The sequence below is a fragment of the Copadichromis virginalis genome, linkage group LG16 (assembly GCF_057382275.1).
Source record: "Copadichromis virginalis isolate Kocher_CV1m ecotype Utaka linkage group LG16, C_Virginalis_male_GT1.1, whole genome shotgun sequence".
Taxonomy (NCBI): domain Eukaryota; kingdom Metazoa; phylum Chordata; class Actinopteri; order Cichliformes; family Cichlidae; genus Copadichromis; species Copadichromis virginalis.
Window position 1 is genome coordinate 31,337,777 of NC_140633.1, and position 27,912 is coordinate 31,365,688.

The 27,912-nt window shown below is 37.6% G+C and overlaps 1 protein-coding gene across 1 annotated transcript in view; it reads left to right on the top strand.

Moving 5' to 3' along the window:
- The window catches only part of thsd7ba (thrombospondin, type I, domain containing 7Ba), a 196,946-nt gene that overhangs the window by 156,729 nt on the left and 12,305 nt on the right, over positions 1–27,912 (top strand). Inside the window, exons 17-23 of the mRNA XM_085434400.1 lie at positions 15,957–16,090; positions 17,223–17,382; positions 21,685–21,829; positions 23,523–23,638; positions 24,340–24,457; positions 26,033–26,178; positions 26,488–26,656. Coding sequence (XP_085290526.1) covers positions 15,957–16,090; positions 17,223–17,382; positions 21,685–21,829; positions 23,523–23,638; positions 24,340–24,457; positions 26,033–26,178; positions 26,488–26,656 — 988 coding nt within the window. The remainder of the gene's footprint in view (positions 1–15,956; positions 16,091–17,222; positions 17,383–21,684; positions 21,830–23,522; positions 23,639–24,339; positions 24,458–26,032; positions 26,179–26,487; positions 26,657–27,912) is intronic.

Genomic DNA, 27,912 nt, shown 5'->3' on the forward strand with positions numbered 1-27,912 from the left:
GTAGGCTTGCTTAGCATAGGGGGTCTAGCCTTAGGACCCTTACTGGATACAGACGCCCCAGGCAGGAATCGAACTTGCGATCCTCTGTTCCAAAGGCGTGTAGTTTAACCACTACGCTATCCAGCTGCATATACAGCTGTGTGTGTGTGTGTATATATATATATATACACACATATATATATATATATATATATATATATATATATATATATATATATATATATATATATATATATATATATATGTATATGTGTATATGTGTGTATATGTGTATATATATGTATATATAATGTCTCCTTGAAATACACTATGTGTTTGTGACTTCTCTCAAAGAATGTGGAGTTATAAATACAGAACTGACAGTATTTTTTTTTAAACATTGCATCAGGAAACACATGACTGCTGTCAAGGGTGCCTGGCCATAGACTGAAGTGAAGTCACCACTGGCAATACATGGCTGTCTTTCTCATTTTCTTGAAATAAGTTCCATCTTGAAGCCTCGACATATTGTCAGCTATGAAAATAGGAGAAACAAGAGGGGGAGCTTTAAATTAGGAGAGATTTTAAAGTTGCATACATATGATGTTTATTGGTTCATTTTCATTACAGTTAGTATGGGTTCCCCATTATGATAAGTGTCTCATATATACCCTTATTTTTAATTGTGGAGTAAAGGTATATACAGTGGTGTGAAAAAGTGTTTGCCCCCTTCCTGATTTCTTATTTCTTTGTATGTTTGTCACAATTAAATCTTTCAGATCATCAAACAAATTTAAATATTAGACAAAGATAAAACAGGTAAACACAAAATGCAGATTCTAAATGGTGTTTATTAAGGGGAAAGAAAATCCTGACCTACATGGCCCTATGTGAAAATGTGATCACCCCCACGTTGTTAAATCATGAATTAACAGTGATTGACCACATTTTTATAAACCTGACATCAGTTTCACTGCCACACCAAGGACTGATTACTTACTGCCAGACCTGCTGAATGAAGAAGTCGGTTAAATAGAAGTTATCTGAAAAACTGATGCGGGTTAAAAAATCTCAAAAAGCAACACAACATGCCACAATCCAAAGAAACAGCTGAGAAACAAAGTCATTGACATCTATCAGTCTGGAAAGGGTTAAAAAAAAGCCATTCCTAGGGGATTGGGACTCCAATGAACAATGGTGAGAGCCATTATCCACACATGGAGAAACCAGGAAAAGTGATGAACTTTCCTAGGAGTGGCCAGCCTACTAAAATTACTCCAAAAGTGCATCAATGACTTATTTAGAAGGTCACAGAAGAACAGAACAACATCTAAAGAACTGCAGACCTCACTTGTCTCAGTTAGGGTCAGTGTTCATGACTCCAACATAAGAAAGAGACTGGGCAAGGGACTGCCCCATTACATCTGGTGTTATGAGTAACACAACATTTCAGAAAAGGAACATCATACAAACACTAAAATATGGTGGTGGTAGTGTGATGGTCCGGGGCTGTTTTGCTGCCTCAGAATCTGGAAGACTTGCTGTGGTACATGGAAACATGAATTCTGCTTTCTACCCAAACATCCTGAAGGAGAATGTCCGCCCATCTGTTTGTGACCTCAAGCTGAAGGGCACATGGGTTCTGCAGTAGGACCAAAACACACCAGTGAGTCTATCTCTGAATGGCTTAGAAGAAACAAAATGGAGACTTTGGAGTGACCTAAGCTGAATCCGATCGAGAACCTTCCAATATGGCTGAATTACAACAATTCTGCAAAGATGAGTGGAACAAATTGTTCCACAGTGCTGTAAAAGTCTCATTGAGAGTTATTGCAAATGCTTGCTGCTGTTAAGGGTGGCCCGACCAGTTATTAGGTTTAGGGAGCAATCCCTTTTTTTACACGTGGCCACTAATATGCAAACTGTCATGACCATTGATCAACAACCACTGATCAAAGCTCATTGATCACTGACAATTGATCAATGGCCATGAGTACCATTCCAAACAGTTGGGGAATGGCTGCAATCACAGCATTGTAATATGGCAAAAGATGAAAGAGTGGGCACTGGCCTCTAGGTGTAAATAGACTGGGGGCTTAGCAATTCGAAACAACAACATTGCAGATGTGGAAGCAGAGCAGCTGCAGATGAAAGTTTCAGCCTGTCTCAGCAATGCAGTTTCTGTGGCTGTGATCAGTTCTACTAGCGGGATTTTTCTCTGTGTCACAGCAACCCTTTTGCAAGGATGTTTTTCTTTGCTTGGATGAGTTGTCTGTCAGACAAATCTTTTACCCACTTGTCCACATCCTCGGTGCGGCATCCTTCTCTCGTCTGGACGCTTAGAATTTCCGTATTTTGCTGGTGTTTCCAACACACAACAAGTGGGTCAAACTTCCTTTGTTGCCTGGTCTTAGACTTTCATGCTGTGCTAGACGAGCCTTCTTAGTGAAGTCAAACACCTTTTGAAGAGTATTCTCATCTGGAAACATTGTAAGTCTCTGTCAGATCCGCGCCTCTTTTGATTTTAGCACATCAATGGTAAAAAAAAAAATGTTGTCTCACCCGTTCATTGAGCAGCTGACTCTGTGCCTTCTGCAGGAAGGCACCACTGAAGATCTTGTCAGTGATGCTAGTTTCAGTCATTGTACAAAAGAATTGTTTATAAGGTTGGGGAAACCTGCATTCAACTGAGACTGCAGAAGTCATTTGGATGAGTGACGAAATGTTTCTCTCACTGAAAACTGAAAACCAGATGAACAGAATCAACTTTTGGGGATCTTTTTCTAATATTTTAATTCGTTTGGTGATCTGAAACATTTAAGTGTGACAATCATACAAAAAAAGTAAGAAATCAGGAAGGGGGCAAACACTTTTTCACACCACTGTATATCCCACATTTTTAAACATAATTATAAATTCACCCAAAAACCTTTCTAATGAAATCATGAACCCCTTCTCATTGATGTAAGAGTACCACTATTTGTAGCATACTGCTAAACACAAGATGCCCTGAGAGATAGCCACTGAGAGCTCACAGATGTCAAAGCTGAGCTCCAAGGCAAACACAAATTGGATCTATAATTACTAGAGATATCTGAATTTCATCAAAACTCCAACTGTTTACCACCAAATGCTGAGACATCACGTACTATATTCACTTTCCATATAACACATGTCTTCATTCTGTTAAGGCCTTGGGGTCTACACTGCATGCACTATGTGTGCTAAGCGGTTTGTCTGTGGATGCTGTTTTAAGAATTTTTTGGTGAACAACAAGCAAGATGTAAAATTAATAAAATTGCCTTCCATTTCTCAAATGATGATGCTTCATCTATCCCGTCTATAAGAATGAATAATTATATTTAATTTATAAGTTTTTACAAACAGTGTTGTTTTTGTAGCGAATTGGAAACAGTTCAATAGTTGTCAGCGGTTCAATCTTGGGCTTATTCTGTCACCAGACTGCACCGATGCATCAATCCATGTGGGTGACTGTGTCTATTAGAGAGAAAGCCTTGTATGTATGCAGCAGGTGCTGTATGAATGTCAGTGTGAAGGATAGGGGAATAGGGCTTGTTGCATGCATCAAACATCACAGTTGTTTTAAAGTCTCAAAAGAAATTCCTTAATTATTTTAAAAATCTATGCCACTTTTTTAAAAGGTAAGACAGAATTTTAATTATAAGTATATGTAAATGATATGTAGATGTAAATGATTAAGATTTTACCCACCATATCCTATATACAATACAACAGTCAACAGTTATTTCCCAGACTCTGTTTTGTTTTGACAGAGTCAAAATAAGGTATGTTGTGCTTTCTTGGCCATTGCTTGATCTCTTGGCTCCGTTCACATGGGTGTTTATGTATTTGTCGGTAAGCTACGGGGCTGCTGATCCTACTGGGTAACAGTGTCTTGCTTTAGAGAAAAGAAAATGAAAATGGTGACACACGGTTTTAAATAGGCCTTAATTTACTGACAATTTGTTTTTTATCTCAACCACACATTTACTGATGAGAAATGTCATGGTGTCTGCTGGTATTGCTGCCAAGCTAAGCTCTAATGGTGCTACTGTTTATGATACCCAAGCTCACTGTTTTTTCAGTAACACATGTAAATGTTTGATGCAGTTGGCTGTTGCAGGATTAAATTTCTACTAGTCTTGTCAGCACTTGTTTTTGATATTTATCTAGTCTGCCCTCATGGCTTAGCTCTTGTTGATAAATCTTTAATACATTTGGTGTAATTGGCTTCAAGTATGTTAGTTTATCAGATTTTCTCTACAGATTTAAAATCTTATTTTGAAAGGATAATTAACTCTGTTCACTTAGTAAATGATTAAAAGATGTGTCTGTTGTTCATGCATTATACAATTCAACCTAAACCACGGTCCCGTTAAAGTTGTGAGGATTAGCTAATCACACTTCATGAACATGTGACCGTTATTACTGTCTCTATGCCAAAACTGAAGTTATAAACAAGTTTAAAAAATAATTGAGTCTGCATATGTTTGCTGGGAAATTGGAGTTCTGGGAGTTTTACCTACCTTAGAGCCTGCATTGTGTGCTGTTCTCCTGCTAGCCAGATTAAATAAAATACTGTTCAACCTACACATCGAATCTAACATTCTTACCAACACACATTGTCTGCTGAAGCTAGCTAAATATGTTGACAGTTGCTTTTAGAAACTGTTGGGTTGTTTGGCTGTGTTTTGTTTTTTGAGTCGTTACCCATTTTCATTGTAAAGAACCTTCAATTCACTGAATCTGAATGAACAGCCTCGTACACATAAGAATTCATCCTGCTACTTCTTTATGCAGTCACATTATCAAGAATACTACTGGTCCAGTTCCACTAGCAGACACACATGCTTATACTGTCTCCACTATGTTTGCCAGATGATGGAATATATTTCAGCTCATAAGGTGTTCCTTCTCTTCTGAAAACATTCTCATTCCTATCATTCTGGTACAAGTTTATCTTGTTTTGATCTGTCCAAAGAGTTTTCAAAGATTGTTTTTGTTTTCCAGGACTTTTCAATGTTTTCTGGGGTTGCAGAAAATGTCTGAAAAAGCCTGGCTTCCTATTCTTTAGTGTAACCAGTGGTCTGCATTTTGCCATCGCATCCACATTGCAGACTTTTATAATAATATACCTACTTCCTCTGGAGTGTTCTTAGTTATAAACAAGACTGCATAACAATACATTTTAGCATTCCATGTTTCTGGAGTCCTTTTGATGTTGTTAAGCTAGCCAGTGCATTCCCTGTTTTAAGAATGCACCAGATTATCGATTTGCCCACACCTAAACCTGGTCATTTCAGTTCATTGTCAAGATACTTTTGAGCCTTTGAAAATGAGGGCCTATGTATAAAAATGGCTGTAATTCCTTCAACTTAACTGCAGTGGTGTGCTGAGGTAAAATATAAAAAAAATTATATTTCTTAGCACAAATTTTATGGACCTAATTGTAGGATTCTGCCCAAGGAATAAAACCAACACGTGGTCTTTAGCTATAGATATATACACATCTAGTTGAATACAATTAATATGAATTCCATCTACCCATCCATCGTTTATTTTTTTGATAAATTATGTTTTAAAATTAATAATAATATATTACTGTTATTTATCTTACAGTTATGGAGTAATCAATAGAAAAATGCAAGCTTTTTAACGTGAGGCAGTTGTTGCATACTGATGCATGAAGGGAGCAGAACCCACGGGGGTTACTACACTGACAGACAGTTGCTTTCATATATCCCAGAGATGAGAGAGCCACATCATGTTCATATGACGTTGGGAATGCACAACTCTGCGAGCAGTGTTGGATATACATCTTCCACAAGCAGCCAAAACTTGCCCGTAATGCCTTTAGCCATTTTAGCTGGGTTTGTCAGGTCAGATTCAGTCATCTCAGAATGTCATTTTTTTTCCTGAAAATTTCTCAAGCTAGAAAGCCTTTCATGTTACTGTGACAGCCAGCAGCTGTGAGTCATCATGTCCTTTGCTTCAGGATAACCGCATAACGAAAAATGTTTTTAATATGACGAATAGGAAATGTTATATATCTTATAGTCTAACATATTTTTGTTTTATTTTATAAAACAAGTCTGTCTTCATTTGCACATCAAATAAGGTTGCACAACAAATATAATGAGCAAAACAGTTTACACAGCATGTAAGATGTAGTGGTACAATGTACTGAGCAGAAGGCAAATTGAAGCCATAAGCAAATATTTAATTATTTTTGTGCAGACTGTGTGCATATGCTCATCCGGGGCACGGAACTTTGAAAACAAAGGTTATACCTGCTTTTGGCAGTAATATGTCACCACTTTGTACTGTTGTGAAAAGTACCATGAATCAATATTGATATGATAAATCTTGCAGGAACCTTGGCTTGTACTGAAGACACACAAGTGGGCCGTTGTAAATAGGGGTGCAGTGGTGACAGACACTGTATCAGCCATTATATGCAATATTTTCTACGTACTGTGTCGACCTATAAGTGCTTTTGAGAGCTCTTTGTATGCCAGATTGTATGACCTACCGTAACAGAGGCACCCCTGTCTTGTTGTTTCGAAAATCTTCAATAATGACTGTTCACAGTGCAGCAAAAATAAAGCCCAAAGTACACAATTATTGCGACATTATTCAGTAATATAAGCTGCTTTGCTTACCTTATTCAAGTGCAAATTTGAGATTTGGCAAGTACAGCATCGGCTATGCTTACCGTAAAAGCACTTGATTGTTTGTACTTTCAGGCATTTTACTTTTCGGGCTCTGTGAATAAATTGATAGCTGCTGCTTTGATGTTACTAGCTGTTCTGCTTTGTCGTAAATGTTCTTAGGGACTCTCTTCATCGCCGTGACAGGTGTTATGTTATAGTTATGAGTGTGTCATGTTGGTAATTTCCATACTTCTGTAAATAATTTGTTGAGAGTGTTTATATTATTGTGGCATATACTATGTGCATCTATCCTTGCCAGTATGGTGGTGTTAACTCATTTTCATCTTATCACTGCATGAAGTTTATTTAGAATATTATTATATTATATCATTCACACACAGCGATTCTCTTGCACCAAAGATTTAATATAGACTATGAAATGAAAATAGAACATGCTTGAGTTGAGCATTTACAGAAAGCTATTGTCTTTTTTTTTTAATTCTATGTATGATGAACCGAGGCACACTGCATGATGACATTGTAGTGACCCATCAGTCGCAAATTATTCTGGCCTAAAGCATACCCTGCTGTATTGTCCTTTTGATTACAGCTGACAAAATGAATGCCCTGTATTGAATAAAATTTCAAACTAGTCGTTGAGATCATAGGCAAATCAAGAATGTTTTTAAAAGGTTAAAGAGAACCAAAGTTTCACAGTGTGACTCTAAAACCTCTAAAACCTACATTCATTTTTATATGCAGTGTATGGGTACACCCCGTTCTGTTGGAATCATTAGTGTATACAGTTAATTTTCCTCAGTCAAGTCTCGTTCATCCTTCTGTTGAAAATCAAACACAGCCCATAGCAACTCAAGGGAATGGATGGATCCCAAACTGCAGGATTAATGTTAGATATCTTGTGCTTACCTGGCTGCAGCCAGATGGTGAACTCATCATTGGCTTCATTAGAAAGACAGACTTTTGTAGTCATATTCTGATGGAGCTTCTGATGACCATTGAGGTGTAATTAACTAAGGGCATTGCTTGGGTAAATGATATTCTCCCCCTGTAAGCCAGACCCTGCGTATTTGTTAAGAAAGTTTGAAGTGCTGCCATTATTCTCAAACATGCTACATTTTAAAGCCCTTCGAAAGTCTCTAGCCAACCAGATGATCAAAAGCAAATTGAAAGTTGGGACACTGTGTGAAATGTAAAATAAAATAAAAATACAATGACTTGCAAATCTCATAAACCCCTATATCAATTCTTTAACTGATACAATTCATGAAAAATCTGAAGAAAAAAAATCATTTTTAATTTGATTGCAGCAACACATCTCAAAAAAGTTGGGACGGGCAATAAAAGGCTGGGAAAGTAAGTGGAACTAAAGAGGAAGTAGTTAGTAGTAAATAGTTAGGTTCATTTGCAACAGGTCAATAAAAGTTCACTGTGCCACAAATGCAGGTGAAAGTGTTATCATACAAAGGAGCATTATGTGAGCATGATAGAGAAATGTTGCTGTCGTCCATGGCCTAAGCGCCTTAAAAATGGACTGAGGAAAAGTTAAATGTTGTTGTCACACAAATTAAAATTTGAAATTCTTTTTGTAAAACATGGATGGACACTATGTCCTTCGGACTACCCTCCTGAGACCGAGCCTATTCATTTATGTCTGCTGTAATGGACATTTCTTTTTGGTCTATATCTTTTGAATTATTTGAGTTTCCCCACTAAGTCCTGATGTGCTAAATAGTCCCCTATTTAACACATCACGACTGTGGCCTTTCCAATGATATTTCATGTGTTTGGGTGACCTTGTTTGGCTCCAAAAAGAAATCACAAAAAAAGTTAATCTGAAAGATACCAATAACTTCCTGAGAACTCAGGAAAAAGGTAAGTGGGCCCAACCAGCTTGTTATCAATGCTGGGTTCAAAAGCCAGTTTGGGGTGCACAAGTGCCTGAGGAGCTCATACCCAGAACATCCGGACAAGCACCATCAATGCTGTACACATCTTTTTTTAGAAGAACTTGCGAGACAATGCCAGACATCATACTGCATCTTTTTTTCCCCAAGTGGTACATTTTGTTTGAACTATTGGTATGTTAAAATGTTCTATTGAATCTATAAGATATGTAGACCATTGCATTATGTTTTTGTTTTTTTAATTTTACACAATATTTACACACCTTTTCAGAAATGGGGTTATAAAAAAGGTTAGCTGTACCAATTAAATAACCTAACAACTGTTAGTATCCAGCGACAACCAGGCAAAGGCTGTGAAGTGACGGTGCTAAGCACTGCACTTCCAGGTGTTTCTTTTACTTTAGCTTCACAGGGTGTTGCTGTCACATTGTCACACCTCCAGTGTGTTTCTTTGAGCTTCCTAAAGCCATTTTGCACTAATAAACATTTCAAAACTGTGAGGAATATGCCCAGTAGTGAGATAAATTATTTTCTTGCACTGTTATTTGATGTAGTATTTTTGTGACTAATGGGTGAAAGTGGAAGAAGAAAAGTTCACATAGAAGGAAATTACAATATTTATGGGAAATACTGCAGAAAGGTCATGTTTTTCAGAAGCCAGCCACTACCCTCACACATCCTGGAATCATCCATGGCATTTCAGCTGCGTACACAACGGAGCATGGGAATTATGTAGCAAGTTTTTTGTGTTATAAGCAATGGAAATGCAGCAGTGAACAAGAAGCTCATGGTAGAACCGCTGTCATGTCCAAAGCAAGTTATAGAGAAAAGATAATAATAAATAATGAATTGTTTTCTTTTTGTAGTTCCTTTGTTAGTTAATGGAATGAAACCTCAAAACCACTGACCAACCTCTTTTTAAAAATTTGTATGCCACGACCGCCAGACAAAACAGGGATGGGTCTTTGTTCTGACATCAGCTGGCCAGACCACAAATCCTGAAAGAATGGCCATTGCTCCCACATGGGATCTCTGAGACTGGTGCTTATGCACATCTGTTTTGGTTACTGTCTGCAAATTATTTGTCAAATTTCCCATATACATACACATATTCTCATATTACGTGAATTTTTAGACATATTCCTAGTTTTGTAAATATGCAGAAGTTATAGATAAGGTTAAACACCACAGTCAGTGTGAACTTGTCCTTTTTAGCTCAATGTATGGCTTCAGAAGTGTTTACAGTTGGACTCTTTTATTTGAAACAGAATTTCTTCACATACACTAGTGATATAAATTGCAAAAGACAAGGGCGGATGCTGAGGCTCTTGTATGTGGAAAAAGATATTTGACCACATCTATTATTATGGTGCAAGGTTAAGTACTTGCAAAATGTCTCTGCTAATGTATTCCTGTCTTGGTGAGCTAGGTTCTTGTAATAGATTACAAAATAAATGAGAAAAGGAGATTATTTCAAAGCATGATTGGCAATCAATTTGTGTAATTACAGAAAGTCACGGCGTTGCCCTGCAGTAGAGCCAACACAGCAGTGGGTCCAAAGGGGATGTTAGACAGACTGTAAATCTTGTAAAGGCTTTGGTTCATGAAAGTGTTTGATAGTAAGAAAACTAATTGGAAGACAGTTATGAGAGAGAGAGAGAGAGAGAGAGAGAGAGAGAGAGAGAGAGAGAGAGAGAGAGAGTGAGGATAATAAGAACCAACTCAATGGTCAATGACCAACTGTTAAAATTAAGTGCAGCTATGGTCAGGTCTCTGTCGGCCATGTGCTTTTGTGATGCTCGCAACATAAAACAACTACAGTGGTTTAAACAATGCTTAAACAATGCTCTTCTATTGTGGCTACTATACATGGCTATACAGTATAGCGTGTTGAAAGAGTACATTCACAGAATTCCTGTGACTCAGATTAATAAACTGAATTCCAAATTTATACTATCTATTAATTTATTAAAGTGTTATAAGTCTGTCTGGTGTAAAACCAGTATAAACAGCATAGTGTCAATGTTAGGGGATCAACATCAGCCACCATAGCTTGTGAAAGTACTGACATCTTGTTGAATTCAGTTGTGTAAATCCACGAAGAGCAGCAGGTCTGCAGATCACATAAGAAAACCTACTGAAGCTCACTTGCTGAATCCCCCGGTATCTCCTGACTCATTTTACTGTTTAGGTGTTGAGTTAATGTAGACAACAGAAACTAGTTATTTATTTAAATAGCACAAGGTTCTGTTGCCTTTGCACAAAAATAGTTAGTAGAATCATACTTCAAAGAGTAACTTTTTACTTTCTTTGAGTACATTTAACAGCCTGTACTTTTCTCCTTTAACTTGAGTAAAAAACTTGCTTCAGCACTGCAACTATTACTGCAATATTTTTTAACCAGGTATCTACTTAAGTACAAGAAGTCTGTACTTTTGCCACCTCTGGTTCTGTTCTTTTCCTATCCCAGCTTCATCTTCTGTCATCTTAAATCAGTTTGTTTGTATTTTCATTCAGCAGTGTTGTATTTCTCTTCTGAAAAATCCCAAATTGACGTCTTCAAAAGCAAGGCTCTATTATACTGTATTTTGGCACATTTTAAGTTATCATCTCATGAGTGTATTTTAGAGGTCATCATCACCCCAGAATAGATCCTACTGTGTTTCTCAGTGGTGCCATTGTTTTTTAGCTCATCCATGGGCCTACTGACAATAATTGCAGAGTCTATTTGAAGTTGGAGGCACACAGTGACACTATGAAAGAGATTTATAGAATAGATTGCTCAGCATCAAGGCTTCGTGTTCCATTTTCTCTCTGTTTACAATAAAATGCCATCCCTGCAGAAGGGCCTGCTGGTGCTTCAAGTCCTTTTGTGTTGGTCTTTTATCTATCTGATCGTGTATAGGTGTGTTGTCTTTTTATGTGCACTTGCGCATCACTGGGTAAACTTCTAGAGTACAGTAGCTATGTGTGTATTTGTTTTTTGGGCAGGAGCCATGTACAAATTAGCATCTAGCGAAGCCATGGAGTTTTATTTCCATGTCTTGCAAGTAGATTGTTTTTTCCTCTGTAAATATGGGACTTTATATTCACTGCTAAATATTTTTACTTATTCTGATGCAATTCAAGTGGGAAAAAGGCATAAATGAAAGAATGATTCAAAATGACAAGGAAAAACTTGCTGCATTGGCATTAATGGGGATTTATCAGCACAAGAATATACAGTCAAAAGAAATTAAACCTTTTTTAATTCCAAGGTTTTACGTATGGTGATATGATAATCGGGGGGAAAAAGAGCCCTTCTGAGCCTTAAGAGCTTCTAAAACACCTCAGGTATAAAATAACACACAACAGTTTCCATCTTTTCTTTACTTATTTACCAAAAGAAAAACAATCTAAGTGCACCCTATGATGCAGTAGCTTTTAGAAGAACCTTTAGCAGCAATAGCATGTAGTCATTTTCTGTGATTTTGTCAATTTCTCACATTCTTCTTTATACCTTTCTTTCAGTTCATTGAGGCTTGTGGGCTTTCATTTTTGCATAGCTCAAGGTTCCACAACAGCATTTCTATGAAGTTGAGGTCTGGACTTTGACTGAGCTACTGCAAGACCTTGATTAATTTGTTTTTCAGTCATTCTGTTGTGGATTTGGTGGTATGCTTGGGATCATTGTCCTGTTACATAACCCAGCCAAGACTTAGCTGTCATACAGATAAGCTCTCATTTGACTGTAGAATAGAATACTTTGGTATAAGAGGAGATCATGGTTGGGTCAATGAACGCAACGTGCTCAGGTTCTGTGGCTGCAAAACATGACCAAATGTCACGCCTTCACCACTGTGCTTGACGGCTAGTATGGGGTGTTTTATGTTGCGATGCTGTGTGCATAATGGCTAAAGACATTATTCCAGAAGTCTTGTGGTTTGTTCTGATGCAACTTTGCAAAGCTAAGCCTTGTTCTTTTTAGAGAAAAGAGGATTTCTCATGACAACACTCACAAACAAGCCCTACTTTTTCAGTCTTTTTATAATTGTACTGTCATGGACATTTAATGCTGACTGAGGCCTCTACAGTCTGAGATGTAGCGCTTTGGTTTTTTGTGGTTCCTCTCAACATTTCACAGTCTGACCTTTCGGTGAATTTGAGATTCCTGGAAAGATTGTGGCATTGTGTTATGGCACATCTGAATGCCCCAGGGCAGCAAATTGCCACAATCTCTGCTTTTATGGCACATAGCCTGACTTGAAGTGGACTTGGTGGGACATCCACTCCTAGGAAGTCTGGCAGCTGTCTTGAATGTTTTCTACTTGTGAGTTGTCTTTGCCACTGTGGGAGGATGGAGAAATTGTTTAAATGTCCTTACAACAGTTCTCAAATTGATGGGCAGCAGCAAATGCTTCTTTAAGATTATTGCTGATGTCTTTCCTCCTCGGCACGGTGTTAACACACACCTGAATGCTTCAGACCAGCAAAGTGCTAAATGTCCGCTTATATAGACGTGTTTGCGTGGGCTGATTGTCAAGTAATCAAGTGCATTTGATTAACAACATCTGACTACTTCTTACCTTCTTCCAATGGAAGCAGTAAGGGTGTACATCGTTTTTCAGACATTGCATTTTAGTTTTTGTTTAATAAGTAATGACACTGCGTAATATGACATATGTTGCTCTTCATTTAAGGTTGCTTTTACCAAATTTTAAGACCTTGTCTGATCAACCAACTTCTGTTATTTGTTTTTAATATTTAAAGCCATATAACTGAAAGAAGGTACAATATATAATCTTTGTACCATGACTGTGCAGTGGTACATTTGCCATCTCAAGAATCATTTGGCTTAAAAAAGCATTACAAGTCTAGTTAATATTCATTTTGAATGAATATACTATATGTTTAAATCTAAAGCTGTGTATTTTATTCGAATGTTTTAATTAAACTCATTCAGAATTACCCAAACAGAAACTTGTCAGTGAGATAACACTTTATATTCAGTAACCTTGTTTAGATACAGAGCACACAGCCTCTCTGAGCATATGCTTATTCACGCGGACTTCCCGCTCACCATCTCCAGACAAATTAATTCCTTGGAGTTGCCTTCAGCTGCAGGTCTGGCCAGAGCACAGCTGTTACAACCAACTGCAGCATTTTAAAAACTCTCTCAGCATTTTTAGTCATTCAGTTTGGCAAACTATCCGGGACGCCTAGATTCACTGTAGATGATAAAGTACCTAATCATCCTTTACCCTCATTAATGAAACACCGAGGAGAATGCAGTTTTTTAAATTTACGCAGAACTATACATTTCTGTCACTGCAGGCAAAATCTATACTAATGATCATATCATTGTTCTTCTCTCCCCTGCCCCAACTTCTGGCTTGTCATGCACTGCTAATATGGACATCCACGCAGGCTCAGGTCAGTGCTATTCATTCTGTACGTATACTCTGCTTTAGCTAATGAAGACAGAATGCATGCCGGATCTGTCCAAGTCACATATACTTCTGACCTTTCTAGCCCTTCGGCCGAGAGAAAGAACAATAGTTTGATTGGTGCGAGTGCAACACGAACAGAAGTAATTTATCCGAAGTGCATTTAGAGGATACATCATCTGCTTTTTAACTGGAGAAATTCACACTGCCAAGATGTCAGGGCTTCATTATATCGTGAACAGTTTTTTAAAGTGTTCTAAAAAGAAATTGAGTCAGATGATATTATTGTATTGTTAATCTTTAAAAAAAAATGATTTTAGGAGTCTTTTAAAAGGAATAAAAGAGCCGCCTGTTTGTCTTTCGTCTGTAATGAAGTGTGTGTGACAAAAGTTGTACTCGAAAGGTGGAGTGGTTTGCATTGGAACCACATATCAGGAGTGATTGGTTTGAATCCCACGGTCGTCTGGGGCCTGTGTGTGTGGAGTTTACATGTTCTTTCTGTTCCTCTGTGGGTTTCCTATTGGTACTATAGCATCTTCCCACAGTCCAAAGACATACATGTAAAGTTATTGACTGACTCTAAATTAGCCATTGGTGTGAAATCATGTGGGGGGGGAATTACAGAACAGAGTGCTGTATGAATGTATATGAATGAGCGATACGCTCTAAAAAGGCGAGGCTGTTCCTATTCTTTGTTGCGCTGCACCTGCTTTAAACTGCAATTTACTCCCTGTGTGAACCTGAACTGAGACGCTCCAGCCCGGGTTGAAAAGTTTGGGATCAGTGATGAATAAATAGTGTAGCAATTGAGGAAAATGGCTTAAAAATCACTCTTTGGGTGATAAAAATTAGCCCTTCAGCTGGTGCTGTGTTTCTGCAGTAGTAGCGGAGCATGTGTGAGAAGAACAGTTGCCAGTTTACCAAGCTAGGGGCATCTGCAGGGACAGATGGGAGATGATGACGTGTGTAATAGGCATCTGTGTGGCCCACAGGGGAGGGAATACTCGAGAATCATTCCCTGTCTCTATCTCAGCACACACACACTCGTGAGCGCACACACCACGGTGACACCCATTACAGCTTGTCATAGCTTTCTCCACAAATTGTCCTCAAGAGTGCACCTTTAACTGTGGCAGACAGTTACATAGATTGAGAGTAAACATGTGTTTACAGGAGCATTGTGCTGGCTGCTCCCTTGGTTCAACAGACATGCCAGATTCAGTGGCTGAGTGGAGAAAAGTGAATAGCCTCAAAAGCGAGCCAATTACATCATCAGCTGAAGGGCCCGTTGCCATGCTCATTGTCGTTTTACGCACCCCATGCTGTTCTCTCCATTTCACGCGCAGGTTTATTTTAGTGTGGAAAAAAGACTTTTTATCTATAGCTGTATATAAAACGTCTTTCAGCACCTCTCTGTAGTACAGCCTTCATTTTCTCTAGCTACTCTGACTGTCCTCACAATTTGTATTATTTTGTCAACTTTTAATTATGTTTAAGCCTCATTTATGCTCTAAAATATAAAGAACATCGACTGGCATAAAACTCAGGCGCAGACTTCAAAACATCTCAAGAATGCACAAGTGCTTGATGGTAAAAATAAACAAAACATGAAGGTAAATGCTACCACATGTAAGAAATTAAGCCTGAAAGCTCAAAGCGGTGTGTTTTTCTATCTTTACCAAAGGAAAACCCAGGTGAGATACTGTTTCTGCTACAGAGACACCTCATTAGGTGTGAAAACTAAAAGTGTTCCTACATTTTTGCTATAATTGTAACAACCAACTCTTCCTTTTGTAGCATGCTTGTGTGTGGAGGGCAGGTGGGGTCACTGTGTGTATGAGTTAATTTGTATGCATGTCTAGTTTTTCAGGTCACATGCTTAGTTGCTTTCCTTCTATTGTTTATTATACGTGTCCTTTTCCTCCTGTGTATGTGTGTGTATGTACATACAGGTGTATGAGGCTCTGCCATGCTACAGTGAATGCAGCCAATACGAGTGGAGGGCCGAGCCATGGTCCATTTGTACCATCAACACTGTGGACGACCTGCCTGCCTGTGGGGAGGGAGTCCAAAGCCGCAAGATCAGGTCAGTGAGTAGGTTAGGTTTAGAAGACTGCTTGCCTAGCGTTGCAACAATGGAAAGAGAAGACTGCCAACGATCCTAAATCTGGCACTCTCACTGGCCCCAGCACTCGCAATGCCAAGGGAAAATAAACAGTCAAAAACAATCCACAGCTTCCTAATGAGTGTCGATAGATTTTTGTGCACTGCCTTTTAGTGCTACTTTAAAAAGCCACGGAGAAAAAGAGTGAAGTATTGACATTGCTGTTGGATTAAGCATCGTCGGAGAGAATAGACACTGATTTGGGCAATTGTGTTATTGTGTCCAAAGAAACTGATCTGGACTTGTTCAGTGTGAGTAACAGAAACTAATTTGCGCTAATCAACCACTCAAAAAGAAGAGTTTTTACAATACCTTATGTACATTCTCTTCTTCTGAGAATAGTCAGCAAAATTTTGTTTGTACTTTGTATGTAAGTGTTCTAAATTCCCTTACCTATAATTATTGAATGTTTAAGGTTTGTACATTTATCATATTAGATAAATGTACAATAATGATGTAAAAATATCAGTACTTACTGTCAAATGAATGACCAGGGTAACAGGAATGATCTATTACATGATTAACTGTTACTCCTTTAAAGAATGAAAAAAGACTACTAATAATAGATAATGATGAGCTATTAGAGTTCATTATTGAATAAATTACTTAAAAGTTAGATTATCACTACTTCTATGCGAGTAAAACTAGGTAACAGTCACTGGTTCATCAGTTATCATGAATTCACCCACTTCTGAGAGATACAAATAATGACCTCACACTAGTAAAGACTTGTTTAAGCAGGAGATCCGACTGAAGCCAACCATCCAGCTGGGAATCTTTTCTCTCTGCTGCAGGACAACAATTCCATATCATCTTGACAAACAATATGTTACTCTTCCTGAAATGTAATTAAGCCGTTTTAACGAGGAAAAATCTGTAGTTATATTTCGAGTGAAAACAAACTACCTTGAGAATTTTACCTGACCCAAAAAACATATAAACATGTAATCTAGTGTGAGTCATAAACTCAGAAATGGGTTTTAAAACTCAAAAAAAAGTTGTGCTTCTGGGGCCCTAGAGACTTATTACACAGCTGCATCTGCTGCGCTCATAGGTGTGTAAAGAAAGGAACAACGGGGAATGGGGAAGACAGCACTGTGGAGGATAGTCTGTGTGATCAAGAGGAAATGCCACTGAGAGCCCAGGTCTGCTATCTGGCATGCCCCAATGACTGTGTCATGGCGCCCTGGGGACCTTGGAGCAACTGCCCTGTGGTAAGAAACAGAATTTAGTGGCCGTTTCTGCTGTTATTTGACAAATTGTCAGGGAGTAAGTTGCTTGATTTGTTGTTTTCATCTCAACTGTATCCATAATAACAAATATATATATATATATATATATATATATATATATATATATATATATATATATATATATATATATATATATATATATATATATATATATATATATATATATATATATATATATATATATATATATATATATGAAGCATTTACAGTATAAGCTGCAGGTAAAAATGGACAAATACCCAGCTGATCAAACAACGTATTTCATTATTGCCTTTTATTATTTCTAAAAAGTAAGGGCAAAAAACATGTATGTGCATTAAGTTCTGCATTTAACTATCAACTATCTGCTGTTAACAGGCTCACAAATGCTTAGATGAGCTTTATGGCCTTCCATAAAATTATTTGTGTCATTAGAAACCAGGTGTTTTTGTAACATGTCACATTACATGTGTTTATCTAACTTCAGTATAGCTTAATATATATAAATATATATTCATATTCACAGTGAAGCACTGTTCTGTACTTGTTCTGTAATATTTTCTGCATAGTTTAAGGTAAAGTGGATAAATTGAACTTTATTAATACGCCTCTGTTCTATAATGAAGGTTAGCCCTCAGGCTGCAACTACGTAACATATGTCCCCGAGTGTTTGTAGCCACAGGCTATTGGTCATATGGCCTCTTAGCTGTGTTATAGGTTTCCTGTCAAACGCAACAGTTCATTGGACTGGAACATTAGAGTCAGAAGAGGTGAAACGAGCTAATTAGTCTACTCTACACATTGATTCATTCAGTGTTTCAGTCTACAGTATTTAGTAGCACTTTAGCATTAAAGGACTGCAGTAATGCTGTAGGTGAAATAATAATGCAAAACACATCAAACTGAGAGCTAATTAAACAGTCCTGTTTTTACAGCTAGGAAAGCTCTGCACATGATGTAGGTGTTTGTTTTTGCATCTGTTGTTTAATCAAATACTGACTCAACTGAAATTTAGCCACTTGAAAGAATATTTCTGGTACGTAATACATAAATATACTGATGCAGAGAAAAAATAGGATAAAATAAAAATGTTAACATACAGTAAGCTTAACATTTTATCTACACAATTGATCTAAATCATTTTAAATCAAATATGTGAGCCTTACATTATCCTGTCCTACATAAAAGTAGTAATAAAGTAAAGAATTGATGAAGCAAGTCTACTCATACACACCGGGGTATGCAGCTGATTTACAGTCTCTGCTGTCAACCTTAAACTGCCACTGCGCTGCAGTTTGGTCAAATATTTTTGTGCTTCTTGAAGTTAATCTCTAAAATTCAACAACTTGAGATGATGATGGAAATAACGCTTGACACTGATTCTGCATCCTCATGCTGTGAAAGGAAAACCTCCTCTGTAAGTGATAATGTTAGATCAAACAGAGATATTTTATGTAAAGTATGCCCATCCACTGTAATTAGCAGAAGCTTTGTACCCTTAGGTTATTTCTGCTCTCTCAGCTGGAATGAAGGTATTGTGCTGCATGTACAGGTATGTGACGAGATGTGTGGGGTACAAAGGCAGCATAGTGATAAACGATAGCATACTAGGTAATAACAGTTTGATGCTTCCCTTCTCTCAGCCTTGTTTTAGTTTAAGTTAGATTAAACGAATACTTTTATGGAACTGTAACTCAAAGTTTATTTTAAAAAGACATAAATTGCAGAGCAGTGGAAATAAGCCCAGATTGGTTTTACTATTATGACCAAGTTGCTACATCATTTTCTCTGCATGGTTTTTAGTAGATTTTGATTACACTTCTTTGAAGGTTTTTAAGGCTCTTTTGAAACTAGGGTTTTATTTCAGCATTACTGGCCAAAGTGGAAATTTTGCTTCTCCAAGGCAATGTTTTGTGCGTCATAAATTATTGGGGGTAAAAAAACAGGGAAACACCTGCCATGAAGCTCCTGGCACACAGTTTCTGTGCTGATGTTAATGCCAGAGCAGGTGTGCTAGTGACTTGTAAGCACTATATGCCTCATTATTGAACCCTACTCTCACATAGATGTGATCATGGAATATCTACTCTAGAAGGGAAGAAATTTCACAGACTATCGAGTGGTTGCTGGTCCTAGTTGGGCTGTGCTTTAGCTTATTTCACTTATTTTCCCACACTGTCATCTGTACGGTTCAAAAAGAATGGTCCAAAAGAAGAGAAAATAACTAGTGAGCAGCAGTTCACAGGGCCAAAATAATTCATAACTCTTAAAGAAGAGCATCTCTGAACATACACCATGTTGAAACTTGACGTACAGTGGCTACAGCAACAGAAGACCACACTGAGTGCCCAGTAAAATGAGTCTAAAATTTGCACAGGCTCATCACATTTAGATAGTAACGTCTGATCTGATGATTCTTGATTTCTGCTGTTATGGTCAGAATTTCGCTTAAACGACATAAAAGCGGGGCCCCAACCTGCTTCCTGTTTAGTTTAGGCTCAGTTTAGGCTCATAGTGGTGGTGTAATGGCATGGGGGATATTTTCTGGGCAAACTGACAGATTTACATCAACATTATGATGCAATCAAGTCAATATAGATCAGACTGTCTGAGGAATGTTTCCAGGATCTTGTTGTGCCATTAAGACTTAAGGCAAAAAGAGGTTCAACCTGGTACTAGTAAGGTGCACCTAATGAAGTGGACAGTCAGTGTATTTTATAGTAAATGAGTTGCTGTAATAAGAAGGAGAAATCTTAATCTCTGAGTCTCTGTATGAAGCATACAAATGTAAGCACGTGGCTTTGTGATCGTGAGCCTGAACACATTAAAGCTACAATGACTGCAGCTGATTCATGAGATTCACACACCACCACCTTCTCATTAGGAGGTTGCAGTGACTGACGTGTGTGTTGTGGTGCATCAGGCGCAGAGATACAAATGCATCTCAATGCAAAGACCTTTATTAGAAGAATATTTGAACCAAAGACCAAGCTGACAGTTCACATTTAATCCTCTGTTAATGGATTTCGCTTCCTCTGTATTGTGACTCCAATGATTTGCCAACGCTCCTTATTTAGTAAATGTTGTACTCTTGCAGTTTTTTCAATAATTGTCTTCATTTGCCTTTAACTGTGTGGTGTAGAGGTTGATTATTTAACAGTGTGGTATAAAAGTCGATGAGTTCTCCTAGCTTACTGACTTTGCAAGATTATTTAGATGCCCAGTCTCTATATGTATTATTTATAACAGGGTGAAGGGAGCAGCTGCCATATAGCAAATGTGTTTCATGTGTCAATTACTGCTGACGAGTGTTGCTGTTCAGTCGAGTTGGATGTTGGGTAAGAAAAACATTTATATTTATACTGATAAAAAAACAGAGAAAACAGAGAATGATACAGAAATCAGGATTTGATATCAAATTTTTTACCTGTATTAGCATCTGCATCAGTTTTTTAGAGGTTTTCATTATCTGTAAACCACAACACAAATGAAGGGTTATTTAAGTAAATTTCCGGGTATTTTGTTTTGTTTTGTTTTCCATTTGCAAAATAGTTTCTATTATTTATAAGACTGATGTTTTCACAGCAATTAACCATAATCATGTCAATAGAAATGATCTATTGAAGAGGAACAATTGCAGCTTTCATTCTCATAAACCTTTTATTAGGTAGCTTATGCCCAAGGTTAACACATTGTGCTGAAAATCAGGCCGCTAAACGCTCTGTGCTGTGTAATTTGATAACACTCATGTCAAGAGAAAACGAGGGTTTCACCTTGAGCTGGCTCATTCAGGTTGCTTTTCTTTCATTAAATGTGTTTATCATAGCATGTTATGAACAAAAATATGTTCTTTTTATGAGAATAAATTATTGGATTATTTGCTACTGATTATAATAATAAAAAAAAAAACAAGTTTGTCCTTGAGAATAACTGCAAAAAGTAAGCACTTTGGATTCATTAGGGAGATGTACAGCTGTCGGCTGATATTGAATGGTATTACGTTAAATTTTGAAATCTACTGGAAATCTACATAAAATTAGTGCCATAAAGGTCACTTCTAATGACAAGAAGTATTTATCATTAGTTTCTGCATGCTGTTGGGGCACAAATAAATTTGAAATATTTTGAAATTAACAATGTATTTCATAACTTCTAGCTATTAGTATGTTTAACTTGGTAGATCATAACACTAAAGACAGCGGATGCTGTAGGATGCTTTGTTTCTGCCTGATCATCCCATCACTCTTTTTTCTTTTTGTTGCTTTTTTTGTTGTTATTCTGCAGCAATGTGACCAAGATACATCAAGAAACAGAAGCAGACATATCCTGCGCCCCGCAGCTTCAGATAACTCACCCTGTCCAGAGATGGTCCAGTCAGAGTCCTGTGTTCTTAATAGTACATGTTTCACCTACCAGTACAGAGTCTCAGGTAGGACAATCTGCACGTCATTTCTGATCTAATTCACGTTACATGATTACAACCTGTTGTTAGCCCCATAAACAAGATGGGTGCGTACCTAAAACCAGCAAAAGGTCAAGTTTACTTGCTATAAGAATGCATCCATTATCGTGGTATACTGCAAGGGACAAGATTAAGTCATTTTTAGTTATTTTGTAACACAGTGATACACAACAAAGTCCCTTTATCCAACAACTATAATGCCAGTATTACAGCTAAATAATATATTAATAAAAAATGTTATTATTTATTATAAAACTGCTTTAAAAATAACGTTTTTATAACAATGAAAAAACCCATTTATAAAAGTGTTTTATTAAGGAGATCGCAAGATGCTTCATCAGGGATGAAAAAAGAGCAATAAAACACATTTCTCAACATATGCATAAAGCCAGAAGACAGATATATTGTAATTTAGTGTTAGTCATTCTCACATAAGGAGCAGGTAAACACCTGTGCATTCAGCTTAAAGGTAAGGCTACGCACTGGTTGGAGTTAAGTAGGCTAGCTATTTTTACATACTTTCTGCAAGTGTGGTAGCATGCTCATTTTTAAGCTGTAGAACGATCTACTTTTTCACAGTCTGTGGATTACTGTCAGATGATAACCAGCCAGATCTAGAATCTACCCACATAACATAAAGTTGTGAAACCTCCCTAACTCTTCCTTATTCAGCGCACCGAGCGAGTCTAAAGACAGTTTCCATACTAGAAAGCTAGATTTAGACCTTTTGACACAGATTTCTCCTGTATTGAAGTAGCAGTAATCATTGCAATAGCAATATAAAATATTTATCAAACTTTACAAAAGTATTATGAGAAAAATAGCTGTGATTCCTTTTGGAACAGCTGTTTTCTCCTTTTTTCATTTTTAGTGAATTTTTTTTACATTTTTCCAATATGGATGGTGCATAACACACTCAAAGAGAGAACAACTCAAATGTTTTAGTTAACTGAAATATAATAAACAAATAGACAGTTGCAGATTCATTTTATGTGGGTTTTGAGCTTTATAGGCACACACATGCCTGTATGCAAGAAGTTATCAGTAAGACTCCCCAGAATGGATTCCAGGATTGAAATAAAGTGAATTAATTATTAATTATTTCATTTAATTATTCATTAATAGTGAATAATTAATACAACTATTAATTGTTAATTATTCCCAGTGTAGCCAGAATCTTTTGCCTTTACCTAAATTGCCAGAGCTGGCTTTGCAGTGCATATGCTGTCTACCAGCAAATCCTTTGGTTTCAGTACACCAGACTGAATATGGTTACACTGGTTCCCAGTTCTGTGCACCTCATTACCACTACTTCTGAAATAAACGTTAGCTCAGCTTTGAGTTAGAGACGCTCATCCCCATGAGAGACTACTGAGTACAATATTTGTTACTGCTTCATTTGGTCTGGTTGTTTGGGTGATTGGGATAGTTGTTCTGAGTGAATCTTTTTTATTATTGTGGTCTTGTGGTTGTGCAATGGTCTCAGGTCTCTCTTGACAAAGAAATCTTGATTTCATGGAGTTTCCTAAACAAAGAAACAGCCGAGTGTGAGCTTGTTGGGATTTGTGCAGAATGTTGCTGTTGTTGTAGACCAGTAGCGTTGACATAAAAGACGGTTTGACAGTGAGACTAATGAAGATATGTTGCTGTGTGCGTCTAGACTGGAGCACATGCCAGCTGAGTGAAAATGCCATCTGCGGTCAGGGATCACGTTTTCGTCTCCTGGACTGTATTCGCAGCGATGGCAAGGTTACGGAGGTGCAGAAGTGTGAGCAGGTAATCGCTGTGTAGACAATTAAAGATGTTTAATGTAAAAATGAAAAGTTTCATCACACATATATACATATTTTGGGTGCAAGTCAAATTCCAAAGCCATACAAGTTTTAAAAAATGCACAAAATTAACTTATAGTTTGCAAAATCTGAAATATTGACAGCTATTGCAGTGCAGCAGCTTTGCTTCTGTTCTCATTACTTATTTATTATTGAAAGCTCAGTTGCCCAATTTGATTAAGTGAAAATGTTGTATCTGATTTCATACCAACTTTGCCACTAAGCCAAACAGAACTTAATGTTATTGACTTTATTTGTGCAAAGACAAATGGCGCTCTTACGTTACTGTAATTGAATAACAGTAGACGTAAAAAGATTTCTCATTTTTGTGAAGCAAACCAAACATTTTCCAAATGTTTGGGTAATCTCTGGCACATCCAGAATCATATTGCACTATCCACTTAATGCAATTTTAATGGGATGAATGTAGCAATGATGTTGTCTCTGTGTTAAATATAATGTACATTAACAGCTCAATAGCATCTGAAGGTTTTTTGTTAGGGTTTTATTTTCAGCTGCTGCTTTTCCACTGTCTGAAATGAACTGTAGCATATTTAAAATATGGAAATGTGTGCGCTCCCCCTTTTCTTGTTAGTGGAAATAATTAGCTAGCCCTCCTCTCAGATCTGTTCTTGTTTTCTACAGTTTGGTTTGATCAACAAGTGGATTCTAACAGAGAGCTGCGTAGTCAACTGTCCTGTCAGCTGTGTGCTCTCTGAGTGGTCGCCGTGGGCAGAATGCTCGCACAGCTGTGGGAGTCAAGGTAAAAACATCATGAGCTAAAAACCTTAACTTAAATTCATGGGAACAACAACCTGATAAACAGACACACGGTGGACTACATATGCAGCGCCTCATTATTCCATCTACTCAGGCATGCACCAAGATGTTGAATAGTGCATGAATACATTTAAATGCATTAAAATATTTACGCGTATGTGTAATCCAATGCCTTATTATGCAGGGGAACTCTGTGCACAGGTTGTGGTTTTTTTTCAATAATGTATACTTTACTTTTTCCTCTTTGTTTTATATTATGCACCAAGTTTATTTATTTATTTATTTTTTAATTAAGACTGGAAACTTCCTTTGTGACATTATGTTTTAACAATAGATGCGTCCATAAGTGTGAGCTCCATAGCTCACACTTGTGGACGCCATAAATGATTCAGTGTTCCTAAATAAAATATATAGCTATACCACTCCGTGAGTGCAAACATGCAGCTGATAATCCCCAACCAGTGACACACTTAGTATCACTTTGTGCAAGTCATGTTGTAACCTCATGCAATATACAAAAGTAAATGATTAAACCGAAATGCATACATTGTTGCTTCAGCTTCCCAAAGTCAATCTCCCAAAGAGAATGCATGTTATTCTGCTAATTAGAGAGAGTCGGCACTGTCTTCTTCTTATGTTTATTAATTTTAATTTGTCACTCGCTAACTTTCTACTTGCAGTTAACCCCTTATCCCAATGAGCTCACACTAGCCCAGGCTTTCATCTGGGAATATAAACTCGAAATCCTTTCTTTCACAGCTCAGTCACTATTGCTGTGACTCTTTCTGCTACTATCACTTCATTCTCACACATTGTGAAACGCATTTCTCTGCCTCGATGAGGGATTTGTGTCGTATTTGTGTCGTATCTGTGTCAGACGACGCAAGGATCTTGTTTTGTCAGGATGCCATGGGAGCGTTAATGTTTTTGGTTTGATTTTTGAGATGGCAGAGCCGGATGTCCTTTTTGCTGCATCTTCCTGCGGCTCTCGGAGCTCGGCATCTCTCCTGGCATTACATACACAGGCGCGCGCACGCACAACTTCTGCCAACTGGATGGCTCATGGAGGCTTACAGGACCCAGGCACAAGCTGCTTTTTTCCCTGCTGGCATTTAGTAAACTTTTCCTTTCACACAATATTAATGGCTCACTTGAATGAAGCACTTTTGTTGGAAACTGCAAAATCTGAGCATAAAGTGGCACAGTGACACAGATGTATAGTGCTGTTACACTAATTCCTCTTTGTCGTGAGGAAAATATTTTGTGAGCTAAAGAGCAGGCACAGCCTATTTTCACTACTAAATGAATCATCATCTCTCATTTCAGCCACTCATTGTATTAACAGTTGTTTTATGGAGTCTTATGTTTGTGTAGTGATCCATTTTTGTCTCTCTCAAAGCAATTGAGAGTATGAGCTGAACTAAGAGGATCAATCCCACTGTGTTGTTACTGTGTTTTAGCAATTAATGGAAAAAAGGACATAAAAGGCAGGCATCCAATGCAAATGCACTCTGCTCGATTTATTGTCACATTTGCATGTTTGCCTTGTGTTGTGTAGGTCAGTCTGTGCGCAGTCGGAGAATCCTTCAGGATGCTCAAGAGGAGGGTCGCCCCTGTCCCAACCAGCTCATCCAGACCAAACCATGCCCCATAAGGCCTTGCTACATGTGGGTGCTGAGTGACTGGTCCCCATGCACAGTAGCGGTATGACAGGTTTTTCTGCCTATATGTTGATGTTCTTTGCACTGTACTGCCTAACAGCTTTTTGTGTTTCCTGTGGTCTGCAGACTTTCAGCATCACATTTATCTAATATGTGTAGTTCAAGAATATGCTGCAGTAGCTGTTGCTTCTGTCATAGTTTTAAAGGAGTATCTCACATTCAGCTTTCCAATTTGGACTTGTCGCCAGCCTGCTGCAGTGCTTCAACAGAAAACGATATACAAATAGGTTAAAATAAAATTAAGAAAACCTTTGCAAATGTTTATTAATGTTGATTTATTGTGTCTCTGCAGGGCGCAGCATGTGGTGAGGGGCTTCGGAGAAGAAATCTATCATGCATTGTCCACTGGGGAAACTGGCACGAGTCTCCTCGTCAGCCAGTGAAGGAGGAACTTTGTGGAGACGTACTTAGGCAACGTATCCAACAAGAGATGGAGCAGCCCTGTTTTGTCCCCTGCCCTGGTAAAGCTGCATTCAAACATAGTGGATATACTGGATTTGATAGTTTTACACGAATATGTCAAAATTACATGACTGAGTGATTTTTTTTAATTACTGTAGTCCTTTTATATTCACCAAACAACTACATAATCATTGAATCCGTCTAACAACACAGTCAATAATCTTGTTTTTAACAGAAATTCATTTGCTAGGATCTGCCAATAAATTGTCCCTTTTTCCAATTGGCTGACATTTTCAGCCACTAAATAATTGCAGAATCAATAAAAGTCATAGCTTTACTAATGACCCTTGTAGCTCTACATTATCTAGTTTCGTCCTGTACAGTAGCAGTACAGGGCCTGAGCTCAGTAACTATGAAAGAGACATATTTTATAATCAATAACCTGAGAACACTTTATTTCTTTGCACTGCATTATGTAACAATACATGACTCCGTAAGGCATGAAAAACCATCATCTGCTAATTGAAGCATTTAGCAGATCACATAGCTGAGAACAATCCCAGAGCTTATCACAGCAGTTTAATGCCTATGGGAATTCTGCGCACAGAAAGCTTGTTCAAATGTGAATGTAATAATTTTCCAATAAAAAAAACAATTATTAGGAGAATGAAAGTGCATTTTCAATACATTTAGTGTTTACTGCAAACACAGTGTATGTAAAATATAAGGAAAAAAAACGTTTTATCCTATTTGCATAACAGTTTGTACACTGAGTCGCTTTGAGTTTAACACAAGCTTCAAATGATGTTGACACATGGGCGACAAAAACCTGAAGAAGTTGTGTGGTTCTAAAAAACGAACCCATCTAATTTAATCATTTAAAACTATTTTTCCGATGTAAATGGATTTAGGGGGATTTTATTACTTAGCACATCTAAAATCAAGAAAAAGAAAAAACATCTGTATGTACAAGGATTATAAAAAATTATATTTTATGGTACTAGCACTGAATAAAAAAAAATCTGTACCAGTTGTAATTCTATAGCATGTAATTCAACAGGTTTGAAATACATACTATAGTGCACATATGCATGGGTCATTTGCACACCTTTGAAGGCCCCTTTGCTCAGGGGCGTAATTTCCAGGGGGCTTAGGGGGGTTATGCCCCCCCCCAATAATCAGATCCAACCAATAGAACCCCCCCCCCCCCCCCAATAAAATTATGAACTACCTTGCATAAATAGCCTGTTGATTTTCTTTACTCATTTCAGTTAACAGCAAAATAGTTAACATAGTTATACAAAATAGCATGTAT